The 12,621-nt window shown below is 36.2% G+C and overlaps 1 protein-coding gene across 2 annotated transcripts in view; it reads right to left on the bottom strand.

The window, feature by feature from the left end:
* arhgap15 (Rho GTPase activating protein 15) overlaps positions 1 to 9,437 on the bottom strand; it is a 31,180-nt gene extending 21,743 nt beyond the window's left edge. The window contains exons 1-6 of one of the 2 annotated variants that reach the window (XM_079464303.1): positions 9,284 to 9,419; positions 7,807 to 7,952; positions 6,417 to 6,476; positions 6,111 to 6,169; positions 5,907 to 5,994; positions 4,570 to 4,659 (exon numbers count right to left, since the gene is read on the bottom strand). In XM_079464303.1, coding sequence (XP_079320429.1) covers positions 4,570 to 4,659; positions 5,907 to 5,994; positions 6,111 to 6,169; positions 6,417 to 6,476; positions 7,807 to 7,950 — 441 coding nt within the window. In that variant the 5' untranslated portion in view covers positions 7,951 to 7,952; positions 9,284 to 9,419. Of the gene's footprint in view, positions 1 to 4,569; positions 4,660 to 5,906; positions 5,995 to 6,110; positions 6,170 to 6,416; positions 6,477 to 7,806; positions 7,953 to 9,283 lie in introns of both variants that reach the window. The other variant, XM_079464304.1, reaches the window with a different exon arrangement.
* Positions 9,438 to 12,621: the final 3,184 nt, after the last annotated feature.

Genomic DNA, 12,621 nt, shown 5'->3' with positions numbered 1-12,621 from the left:
AGTGAGTAATCCTTTGAAGAATCTATTGACAGTAATGCAATAAAATATACGTAACTACATCTTTAGAGGTGTACAAAGGCCTTTCACGGTATAATGCAGCGCTATGTATATATTACAATAGAATGAGCTATTTCTATAGTGCATGCATGGAATTCGCAAGGTTGCTTCTACTATACGGACAAACTCCTCTAAAGAGCACCTTTCGTAAAAAAGTGATCTCCTTTGGCAAATAAGCAAAATGTAATGATATGTTTCTACTGTGCAGCCAGTGTAGTGCTTCCAGAGGGAGGGGTGGAGTGAGCAGTTAGCTGCGATTCACAACATCACCACTAGATGCCGCTAAATTTCAAACACTGGACTTTAAAGGTGCAGTAATATTACATTTTACATTACATTTAGATCTGAGAGAAAGAGCTTGAAACTCAAAAATAATCATGTAATACTCAAGAAATCTCAACAAATTATACTGTAGATCTATAAAAAATATTAAATAAAAGGCCGGCTACAACACTGGCCTCAACAAGACAAAGAGGTCTGCTGATTTATTCTGAAGAGTTTATTTTCTGAATGCCTACAGGGCCAAAAGAGGCCAAAGTTGAAGAAACACCCAGATACAGTCGGATGTTCCTTAAAGTAATTGAAAAAGCCATCCACATCCCCTCCTTTGTTTCTCACCCAGAGACAAAAGTAACATGACAACATTTAAACTACTTCTTGGAGACTTTTTATCTTTGCGCATTGGTATTTCTCACAAATGGTATAAATGCACTGTGCTTTTAATCAATTTGATGCCATTTTTAAGGCATATTTTGATAGAAATGACAACAAGATTTCAGTGTTGCGGGACACATTGGCGTGGCAGTTAGGTTAAGCCTGTTAATATGTACTACAATGAGTGACAATGTAAACAACATTTTGTAATTAGACAACACATCACTTCATTAGCTCAATGCTAAAAAGTGTCCTTTCAAGAGACCAATACTTAGCGGTCCTTCTGGGCAAGCCATTCAACGTGTCAGATCCTTCCTACTCAATGTTAAACCTGTCAGTCGACCATAATCGCCAGTAAACATGCCTGAAAGGTACAGTGTACGTGAGACCAGATCTGACAGCGCCTGGCTGAGGATCTTCATTTCCACAGACAGTTTAAGAGATGATGGATAGACGTGAACCACATGCTATTCATCATACTGCCTATAAACATAGCGATATACCACTGGACACATTTCAAACAGGATAAATTGGTCCATAATTGAAGCATATTCTCTGACCATATTCTCTCTATTCTTGTGGTCCACACAATTCTCGCAAAAGGTGTCTGTATTTCACCTCCATTTTTCATCATGTTTTTCATTTCATAACCTGACATTTTATAACATTGATACTTGCGTTGAAACCCCTATATCTCAAACAGATTTATTATAGAGCACAATACTGGTTCCCTAAAATGCAGAACAATTTCAGACTATATGGGACAGTTGGCAACCCTTGGTGAAGCTAACAGCAAAGGCACTTGGCCCTGTTGAGAGCGGAACGGTTTCTGTCTTATCTCTACCGTCTCTCCAGCTTGACGCCATATGCTATTATGATATTACAATCATATGATATTCCAATCAGCCTCAGATGTTTCCTCTTGATTCTCAAACAGTCATGCCAGGCACCTATTGTCAATAATGTGACACAGTTGTAAGGTCTTAGTCTCTCACTTTTTTCTATAGGGATGACTGGATTTCATAGACATTTTCACGTAGCGTGAACGAAATGAGAATCGGATTTTCATTGTCCGACTTTTTTGTTTCCTGCTATGCTGCAATCTGAAACGACCGACATTTAGGATACATTTTTTGGAAGATGACCCCTTTCCGTGTTCTTCCAATTACAACAATGGAAATATGTAATTTTTCTGCCTTTTTTTAGCCCTAAGCTTTACAGGTAAGGCTTAAGGCTAGGGTCAAAACGTTTTAATTACATTATACAAATTATCAGGGGTGCGTTTCCGAAAAAGAATGGTTAGCCAACTGTGGTCTCAAGTTATGTCGTTCCAGCATAGTTCAACGATTCAAGTGTTTCTGAAACTCTTGTTCCAATGATCAATCGCAAGCAGCATCACAAAGCTGCGTGGTTGGAACTACAGGTCTAGAGCTGTGGTTAGAAGGATAATTCCTTATTATTATGACACGTAGACCGACATACATCAATGCTTTTCAGCAAGCGACATGCAGGTCATTCTAAATATACAAATTACATTTGACATCTTTTAGCATGTCAGTAGAATAGAAGCGTGGTTGCCTGGGTCTACGGGCTCTAGGGAGTTACGTAGGAAGAAACTTATGAATCAATAGGGAGCAAAAACATGATCGAAAAAATTGTACTCAAAAGTGTACATTATTTACAGCAATAATATGAATTTAAATCGTTCTTAACGGATAAACTTGAAGACGGTTTTACTCCACCACCTATGTGATGTCATCAACTATGTTGTTGAACCAACATTGTTCAAATGACAGATCTGCGAAAAAGTTATTATGTTTTCGGGAAATTAGCTAGTTAGTTTCTCAAACGATGCATTTGGTAAAATTATACATTTTAATCACACTGAACTAGCTTTATTCAACGTTTCTATTGTCTCTTCCACAATCTTGATTTTTTTTCACTGACCTTTAAAGAGACGGTTAATCTAAAAATAAAAAATATTGGCATCATTTACTCACCCTTGAGTTGTTCCAAATCTGTATAAATGTCTTTGTTCTGATGAACCCAGAGAAAGATATTTGGAAGAACGCTTGTGACCAAACAGTTCTGGCCAGCATTGACTACCATAGTAGGAAAAATTACAATGCTATTAAAAACCTTAAATGCCTTTTGAAGGATACCTGCCTTAACATTTTTCTAAAACAAAGAACACAGAGGGTTTAAATATTAAGTTGCTTACATTTTGGAACAACCTTTACACTGAACGTAGGCAGCTCACTAAGTTTTGGAACAAAGCATGTTGTTTCAGAGGTGGGAAGGCTTTCCTCTGAGAGAAATGTGGCACTTACTAAAGCTCTAAAGTTTCATCCGTGTAAGAAAACAGATCTAGTTTTGTGCGAGCTCTGAAAAAGATAAATGCATATTACTCTCTGGGTTCATAACCCTTTTAAATGAACCAGAAAAGCTATGAGTTAAACTGAAACCAACAAATAAAAAAAAAAAAGCATGATGAGATTTTCAAGCAATTCTTTGTTTAATAAGTAGTGCATCCTTACGTTTCACACTAGTAGACATCAAATATCTTACATTTAATCACAAAACTATTTCTCATATAAGTCTAATAATAAGTTAGACTCAATGCCAATTACATCTACCCACATTTATGAGAATCTTCTCATAATAAAAATAAATGCTCATTTCAGCTTCCCCAGCATTGAAATTCAAAGCTTCTAAATTTCAACCGATAAGAACTGTAATCTGTGTATTAGCAGAGATTTAAGGATCTGCATCAGCATTTAAGGTTAATATCAGACGTGACAGAAGCATAAAAAGGAATGAAAGTCAACATTTGATGCTTAAGACACTGATCAAACCTCGAATAAAAGAATGTGAACTTCTTAATCGCAACTATCCCTCATCTGACACAAGTGTTTTGTCTTGGGCTAAACCGAGCAGATCTTCGAGACCTCGGCTGAATTCCTCACAGATTGCAAATCTAACTCCGAGCGCCGTTGAATTAACAACCCTCCGCACTAATTTCTAATCCCGGTTGAGGTTGATTGACAGCAATGGCAGACTGCAAACTGGCTCGGTACCGTCATTACAAGCACTTTTTTTCTGTGCAAGAGTTTGGATTATTTAAGATTACTGTTTAAAGCCATTTTAATCTCTCCCGCAGAAAAAGATTTCTGGCCAAACCAGTGGACGGCAAGTACAGCGGTGGTGATAAGACATTATAAGAGATCTGAAATCGGCTTTTTATCCACAGTTTACCTCATTATGAAAGCTAACTCCGCTATCAATTTATTGATAAGCACCCGGCGTCCCGACACACCAGCTTGAAGATTATCTCTCTTTAGATAAATCTTAATGAAAATTCTTCAAGACAAAAAGGACAGGACAGAAATATCAGGGGATGCTTTTGGATCCAGATCAGTGCAAACACTGGTGTGCAGATTTAAATCCTGTGTATTCTTTTTCAAAGGCAGCTTATATTTTCTCGCTCATCTCTTGAGAAACACTTGAAGGATTTTAAGAGGTATGACACCAGTTCTGACAGACAATATCAAACCTTTAAGAATGGTCTGGTGAAAGCCCTAAGATCACTGAGCAATTGGATGGCACTGTAGTCTTTTCAATCCCTTGAGACTTCATAAATGCAATAAACAACTTGGTTAAGCTGTGACCTTACAAATTTGAGTTGAACAAAAATGATAGAATGTTAGAGCTGATGCTGTGGGCCAAGTTATTAGAAGGGAGACCTCGTGACTCGGGTTCAAGATGACTGACAGATCTGTCTCAATAGTGCTTTGCCATTGAGGTTTACAAGAGCTGTTAATATGTCTATACGATGAATAAAATATTCTAATATCTCACCTGCATCACGTTCTTTCGGCTGGATTTCTCTGTTGTCCACTCGATTGCAGCCCCACACAGATCCACACCATCTGGTCTACAACTGGGTTTCTGTGAAAAAATGTGACACTTTTGCCAAGACTGACACAAGAGCTTGTGCAAAAATTCACAGAGCTTGGGACATAGCGTTTATCTCCCCCAGATAATGATAAAATGCTACGTTAAATCTTAACATCATGTGACCTTCTTATATGGAACTTAGCCACCACAACCCAAACCTACCCAGCATTGATTCTGGATGTTTTGAAAAAAAGCAAAAATGAATGTTGCCATTATTTACTTCACCCTCGTCATTTCAAACCTGTATGACTTTCTTTCTTCTGCAGAACACAAAAGAAGATATTTTGAAGAATGTTGGTGACCAAATAATGGCAGTACCCATTGACTTCTATTGTATAGACACAAAAGCAATGCCAAATTCAACGGGTTCCACAGTTGCTCGGTTACAAACGTTCTTCAAATATCCTCTTTTGTGTTCTGCAGAAAAAAATAGTTTACAGAGTAAATGATGACAGAATTCTCTCTTTTGGGTGAACTATCCCTTTAACACATTCTATAAAAATCTATGACATCTATGAGGAGAAACGTCCATTTATAATGTCTGTGCTTTATATGTGATCTCTTGCATTTGAGCATCAAGCAAAAATCTCCTGCTTTTGCACTATTTGAAAAAGCAGTTCTACTGTTTGAATGAGGTGGCACAAATACTTAACTTCATCCTGATAACCTCTGTGTGTATTGCCCTCAGAAATGGCTGAGAGGCTTGAGGGCTTTATAGCCACTTGACCATGAGTGATGTTGAACCAAACACGAGCTGACCTCATTGATGGTCTCGCTGTTTCATTTATAAGAATGACAAGCCTGCCAAGGTAGCAAACCTCTGAACCTCTGCAACAACTCTCTCTCTCTCTATTACTGCCACATGCTCACTCAAATCATCAAAGTAATGATATGCTGGTATAATTCTATGCATGATGGGTAAATATTTTCTCAGCAGCATTTTAAATAGAAAGGATCAAAGGCAAAGTTAAGAAGTGAGTTTTGACAAATATGGAAATCATTACGTTTCTCCACCCATTCGCTTACAGTTATAGGCTACTGCTCAATGCACATCTGCATCTGTTCATTAATGCTGCTGTTTGTTTTCTGTTTATAGAAATTGTTTTCTTATTATTCTCAAGGAAAATAACTGTTTTCCTATGTTGAAAGAGCAAGATAATTGACAATTTTCAGCATTAAATGTTTTTACTAATTATGCAAATATGTACGATGTGTATAACAGAGCTGCAGTGTCTTACCAAATTTGCCACAGCCTCTTGTTTGCTCTCCTTATAGAACAATAGCTGACTAGAGGAGAGAACAACCCAGGTTGAAGTCCAGTTTTTCCTGTGAAAATATCAATAGTTGTTTTTCTACATTAACTTTTTAAATTACTCAAATTAAAATGATTCTTTTTATCATTACAGACATTCAGATGGAAAGATATAAATAAATAAACAAACCGTAATTTCTTCCCTCCTTCAGCAATTTTGGCTTTGTTTAAATATTCTTTAAAAACAGGCTGAAATATAAAAACACATGCAAAATTTTTGAATTCTACAAAGTGTAAATAAATTTAGGCTGATTGTTGAAATTTGACTGGTTAATTTGTTTGGGAAAGGGGACGCCAACTCAACTGAGCAAACTAAACATATTACAAAGGGTGAGCATCGCGTCCTCACAACTGGCTCATTATTCGATTTCCATGCTCTCTGATCCAAACCCAATTTCATGCGATGTCAAAATAAAGGAGGCACCACAGATCATACCTGCAGCCTAACAGAAGCATCAATGTCATGTTGAGACTGATTCCTCCGGTGACGATTAATCTAAACAAAGAGTATTGCTAAGTCAATATGAACAATTTGATATTACTAAATTGCCTGAGACCGAAAGATTATGAAAATGATAAGACTTCTGTATACAATAAATTCTGTACGTTTATGCATTGTAAATATGATGTGTTTATTTATTACTTTTTATCGTATTGTTTGGTGTGCATGACAATAATATGCAGATTAATTATGCTCATCAAATATTCTATTGAGCTATACATTAAATCATAAAAATCTGATGATTTGAAAAGATCTTCATATTTTTAAAGAACATCTAATAATTAAAACAATCACATAATAATAAAAAATCACAAACTGGTGTGAGGGAGTCTTAAAATCGTATGTATCATAAAAATGACTAAATACATTACTACTCAGAATGACACAATCAATTATGAATTGTTGGTTTATCTATCAAAATATTACAAAAAGTAAAAAAAAGAAAGAAAATGCTTTGTTGACAGAACAGGCTGAAATATCCTATGTGGGAGAAATGAATAAAACCAGCGGGCCATGTTCAGCAGTGCTGGGCTGCCCTCTGCTGTTCTATACCTGACACATTCAGTTCCAGTTTTTCTCAACACACATAACGCAACAGGAAGCTTTACAGCAGATGATGCATTGCACTGTAATGCATCAACATACAGTATCGATTTACTGTGATTCTCACAAAATCTTGGTTTGAAGATGTCAAACTTGATTTTCTTAAAAACACATGATCAACAAATTCCTTTTTTTTATTTAAAACAAGGTATATCATGTTTAAAGGCAGTCATTTCAAAACTTTTACTGACAAAACAATAATTGTTAAAAACATGCAAATCCATGATGCCTTATTAATAAAAGGCCTACATAATAAGACATTAAAGAACTATATTTTAATAGAATGTCATAGGCCTACATGTCAAATTTCTTTAAATGTGGAAAAACGACATGTATCGGTAATGAGAAAAGTCTTCACTGCCTGACAAGAGAATATTACATTTTTAACAATAAAAATATAAACCTGTTGGCTATTTAAAATGTATTATAGATGCGTCACTTCAGATAAATATGTAAATATCTTTCTGTGTCAGTGAAAAACGTTATGGAAGATGAGTATTTCTGTCGTGGACACTTCTTTCTTCCACTATTTCTTCCTTTTTATTATACATGAATAATCTGTCAATTGTCATTTTTTGTCATTTGAAAACATCTACTATAGAACATCCAATTGATTGCGTTAATGTTATGAGAATTTCAGCAGAATCACAGCACAAAAACCATTGTGTGAGCATAAAATCAACCCTAGACATTTGGTGAAGGTGTGCATGTGCTCACTCACAGAGCTCACAGGTTTCAGTAGCGTCTCAGGTTCTGGAAGGACCATAGACTTAGTCTGGCTGAGTCTTTCTCCAGAGCTGCTTTGAGAGTTCTTGATCCTCAACTGAACAGCTCCAGGAAGTACCAGCGCCGGCTGCTTGTGCATTGCTATGACAATGACAAATAAAATGGCATAATTCCTCTTAATATTGATCTAATCTGATTAGAATAAAACATAAATGATGCATGGGAAAGTCACAAATACACAATGCACATAAAGACTGGGGCTAGTTGTCACACATGTAAAATGTCAAACTAGTTATCCGTTTTATTTTTGTCACAAGGGAGACTAGTTTGAATACAGCAAATCAATATGACTTCCTGAATTGATTTCGTCTTATAAACTGATATCACATTTTAAATGTTGAGCTTTCATATATCTTCTTAGCATATGTACAGATTAAAACGGGTTGTTTCTAGTGGTGGTTTCGACATCAGTTTGATTGCACCATAGGACACGCGGAGGAACTGCTCTGAGAAAACTTTACATATTTGTGTAGCATGTCAGAGTCTGGGTTCCTCAACTACTACATTTTACAGTACATGTGTATGTACTGAACAGCAATGAATTATTTTCATATTTTGATCAGCCTGAGTGAATTATATTCATTTCATATGACACCAAAGGGTATATGTCAATTTCAATCTACCGGGTTTTTGTACAGCATCTACTTTTCTTCTCATTATGGAAGTGCATTCAAGATGAACAGGGTTAAGGTCGAATAGCACCACTGACAGTGCATGTAGGTAGACAAATTCCGTATGTTTAAATTTAGATTTAAAGCCAAATGTCGCTGAGGTTGTTAAAGCATACATTTTGCAGTTCACCGGGCAACGCTGGCATGACAGGAAATTAAAATATCTTTAAAAAAAATGCAGCGGAAACTATGCATGAAAAGTTGCCTTTCTTTCAGGGGTTTATTAAGGGGGCAAAAATTTGCAACCTCCTCCATGAGTTACTGGAACTTACTGGGGAATGAAAATGAACAGTTCAACCCAAACATGTTATCACTTTGACATTTTGTTATACTTTTTCTACACTTTGAAAGTATCTTTATGCCCCTGACGTGGTTAACATTAACATTCAAACCATCAAAAGATTTCAGAAATCTCACCTAACATATAGACTTTACAAAGTCAATGACACTGTTATACAGTAACTTAATTACATAATCTGCTTTTTTCAAACACGACAGGTCAAACGCATCAGTGACTTTCTCATCCATCTCCTCTTTTAAAGCTACATTAACCGAATATGTATTGTAAAGAAATGACATCACGATCAAAATCTGGAGGTAGAAACATTAGCAGAGAAACTTAACCACCAGTAACCATCTACCACCCACATCACGTTCTGTTCTGTCCGTGTTCATTTCAGGCCCAAGTAAAACAGATCCGCTGCGTCAAAAATCTTCAAAAACGTAAAAAGACTTTCTTACCTGGTTCTCGTTGTTTCCAAAGAATATTGATCAAATCCTATATCAGCAAAGACAAGAGAAAGAAAGTGTCGTTTCGAGGAAGTGTACAGGTCACATGGGAGTGTCGACTTCTTTCAAGATGTGCAAGTATAAGTGCATACATCACACACTCTTCACTTCCTGAGGCCTGTAACAACAGTTTCAGTCAAGATGGCTGCTGTTAACAGATTAAATAAGATCAGCATCAGGCTAATACGAGGTATATGCCTGTTCTGGAGAAAAATATATAAATGAGGCCTTGCCTATATCCGTTTTTTAGGGGTATATATACATTTTGGTAATGATTTTCAGATAAGTGCAAGGAATTGGTTTCTACTGTAGAATTGTGTCTGGCAGAATTGTTCTGGTAAAATAAGTTGAAATAAATATAATACGTAATAATATTTCTTCTGGCTTAAATGTTCTGAGTTATCCATTTACTTCTAAGGTTAATGGTTTGTGACATTTTAAACACTTCCGAGTGATAGACGGATACATTTAAATATCTCTGAGTGCTTCTTTACTCTTCACACATGAAATGTCATCTGTCCCACAATAGGCCTTTGTGGTATTGTCATGCAGCGAGAATATGATAATATATTAAGAGATGCATTGTTTATTTCCCATTGTCTAATATTCTATTTACATACAGTATTGTTGTTTATTTGGCTATAAATATGAAGTTAAATCATAGTAATGTTATTATGTAAATCATATTTCATGTTAATATTAACATTTACTATAGTGGTATTTGACATACACATTCTGGTTCTAGATATTTCTCAAGAGATTCATTTTAAATACAATTTTGAATGCAGTGCACAATTAGTCCAGCAGATGGAGACATTCCTTCCACAAGATAAAATAACTATTTATAACGCGATGTGAGCTTTATAAAATAATTCATTGTATTGCTTAAGAACAGCGACATTTGACGGATAAATAAATTAAAGCAAAAATGTATCAGATTGTTAGTGCACTGCATACAATCTATAACGCAAACGCAAAGTACTACAATGCAGCCACTAGATGGAGACAAACACTCACACACTGTATCACCTGTGTGAAAATAAAGCCAGTAAATTAAAAACGCACGTTAGTTTAAATCCCTATAACTGTAATTTTGGCCTAATTTCAATTATTTTAAATTATTTGATTTACAGATCACAATTTAAAACTGTATCTCTTTCTCAAAGAATGAAAGCATAGACATGAGCTAATGTTTCTCTCTCTCTGTGTGTGTATGTGGGAGGGGAGGGGGGGTAGGCAGAAAGAATTAGAGGAAGGAATGTGCTGGAGTTCACAAACAATGTCAGATTCTATTACGGTTGAAGGGGCGTCACTCTGTGAGATAGGTGCTGTGTGTGAGTGGGGTTAATCCAGTGTTTATGAAACAGACAGGGTGAATAGCTGGCCCGGTCACACTCAAACTGCACTGCTGTGTGATGTGTGTTTACTCTGTCACTTCATCTTAGAGAGATCGCACAGCTTAATGAGAATGAGGAAGTGAAGAACCACTAGAGGGATTTTCTTTCTTTTGTATCGGGGACAACAGGTGAGAAATCTTTAAGACTCTACAAAAACAAATCCCCTCTGAGAAAAGACCATGGGTAAATAAAAAAGAGAGCTTTAAAGAACACCTTACATGCACCGTTTCACCGCAACTGTTTTGAAAGGTGTTGAGGTCTCAGGCCTAGTCCTCGTGGTACAGCTCGACCTCTTTCCATGCCTCCTCTGGGACATATGGCAGGCATTCCCAGTTCCCAGAGTCCAGATTAAACCCTGAACCGAAGGTGTGGTAATCCCGAACAGAAACTCGCATTGACAGAATTGGGACTCTTTGATCAGACGAAGAAAAAGAGCGAGAGATTGAGTGCTGGGGGATAAACAGGGATAGGAAGAGATAGAAAGGACAAATTGGAAAATAGAGATGTGGTTGAGATTGAAATTTTGAGAGAGTATATCCGCAATAATCCAAAATCAACTGTATTACAGACACCAGTAAACATCTGTGGTATCCGTTTAGATCGCTCACGTGTTTCAAATGTTTGTACCAAGAGAAACCAGTTGTGACTGTGTGTTAATAGACACCTTGTGCTTTGAGTAAGCACATTAATGGATGTCAGTATATGTTGATGTACATCCATAAAACAATCCGCATGTGTCATGCCATTGTTTGGTTATATCCCTCTTCAAATAATTCTCTCAAATATAGCAATACACGCCAAAACATTTGAATATTACACTCTCAGCTGGTTTGTGATGCCATAATGGAACCATTTTTGTTCCAGAAAGAACCTTTAGCACAAGAGGTTATTTGTAGTGAAATCTTGTTCTTTAGATATAAATAAGACAGAAGTTGTAGAGTTGATTTGAAAAAAGAGATCCTCAATTAAAAAAAAACATGTTTTTATTAGGTTATCATTTTTTATTGTGTTATTAGGCTGTATTTTAAATCATTTTTTTTGTTATTGCTACTTATGCAAAACAACCCAACTGCACTTTGAAAACCTTTTTTTACATTTTTAAAAAGTGATCTGTTTTGAAAATGAACTCTTATAAGAATCTATGAGTAAATTGTTATTTTGGGAACTAAAATTATTCTTTAGTGGCATCGCTTTAAAAACCCTTTAGTAACACATTAGGTGGTTCACACAAGTACACAATAAGTATAATTATATTTATATATTCTTTAGCTTTAAATATGAAATGTCTTTACTAATTTACTGAAGCAAACCTGTACTGTGCGTCTGTGTGTCTGTTTGCGTGTGTGTTAGAGCAGATAAGCCAGCAGAAATGAGAAGGGCTGTTATTTCAATAGCAGGAAATGGAGACCTTGGTGTGTAGAGACATGACTATGAAGTCTGGCGTGAGAAACTCCAGTTTACAAAATACACACACACACACACACACGTTTACATATTTAAATATACGAGAATATTTACAGATACAATTTTCCTGCTCAAACATCTACATGAAGTGACACAGAAATTAAGTATAACTGAAAACCAAACTGGCCTTAGGCAAACAGGACATATCCCCTGCTTAAAACCTTCAGGTAAAACTAACTGTCAAGCCATACCTCATATGTTGACATTATTGCATAAGGGCTGTATTCTCACTTATGGCTTAGGCTACCTATGTAATGGGGGAAAAAAACTCATTTGAAACGTTTTTAAACTTCAAACATGCAACGTAATATTACTAAACCCAAACACAACTGTGTCAAATGTTTTCCACAAGAGGACAGCACAGTCCACTACAGCTGTCACAATCCGACCTCTCTCTCCTTTCAAAAGCAAAGACAGATGGGCCAAATA

The sequence above is a fragment of the Barbatula barbatula genome (assembly GCF_947034865.1).
Source record: "Barbatula barbatula genome assembly, chromosome: 9".
NCBI lineage: Eukaryota > Metazoa > Chordata > Actinopteri > Cypriniformes > Nemacheilidae > Barbatula > Barbatula barbatula.
This window is presented reverse-complemented; position numbering and strand designations above follow the sequence as displayed.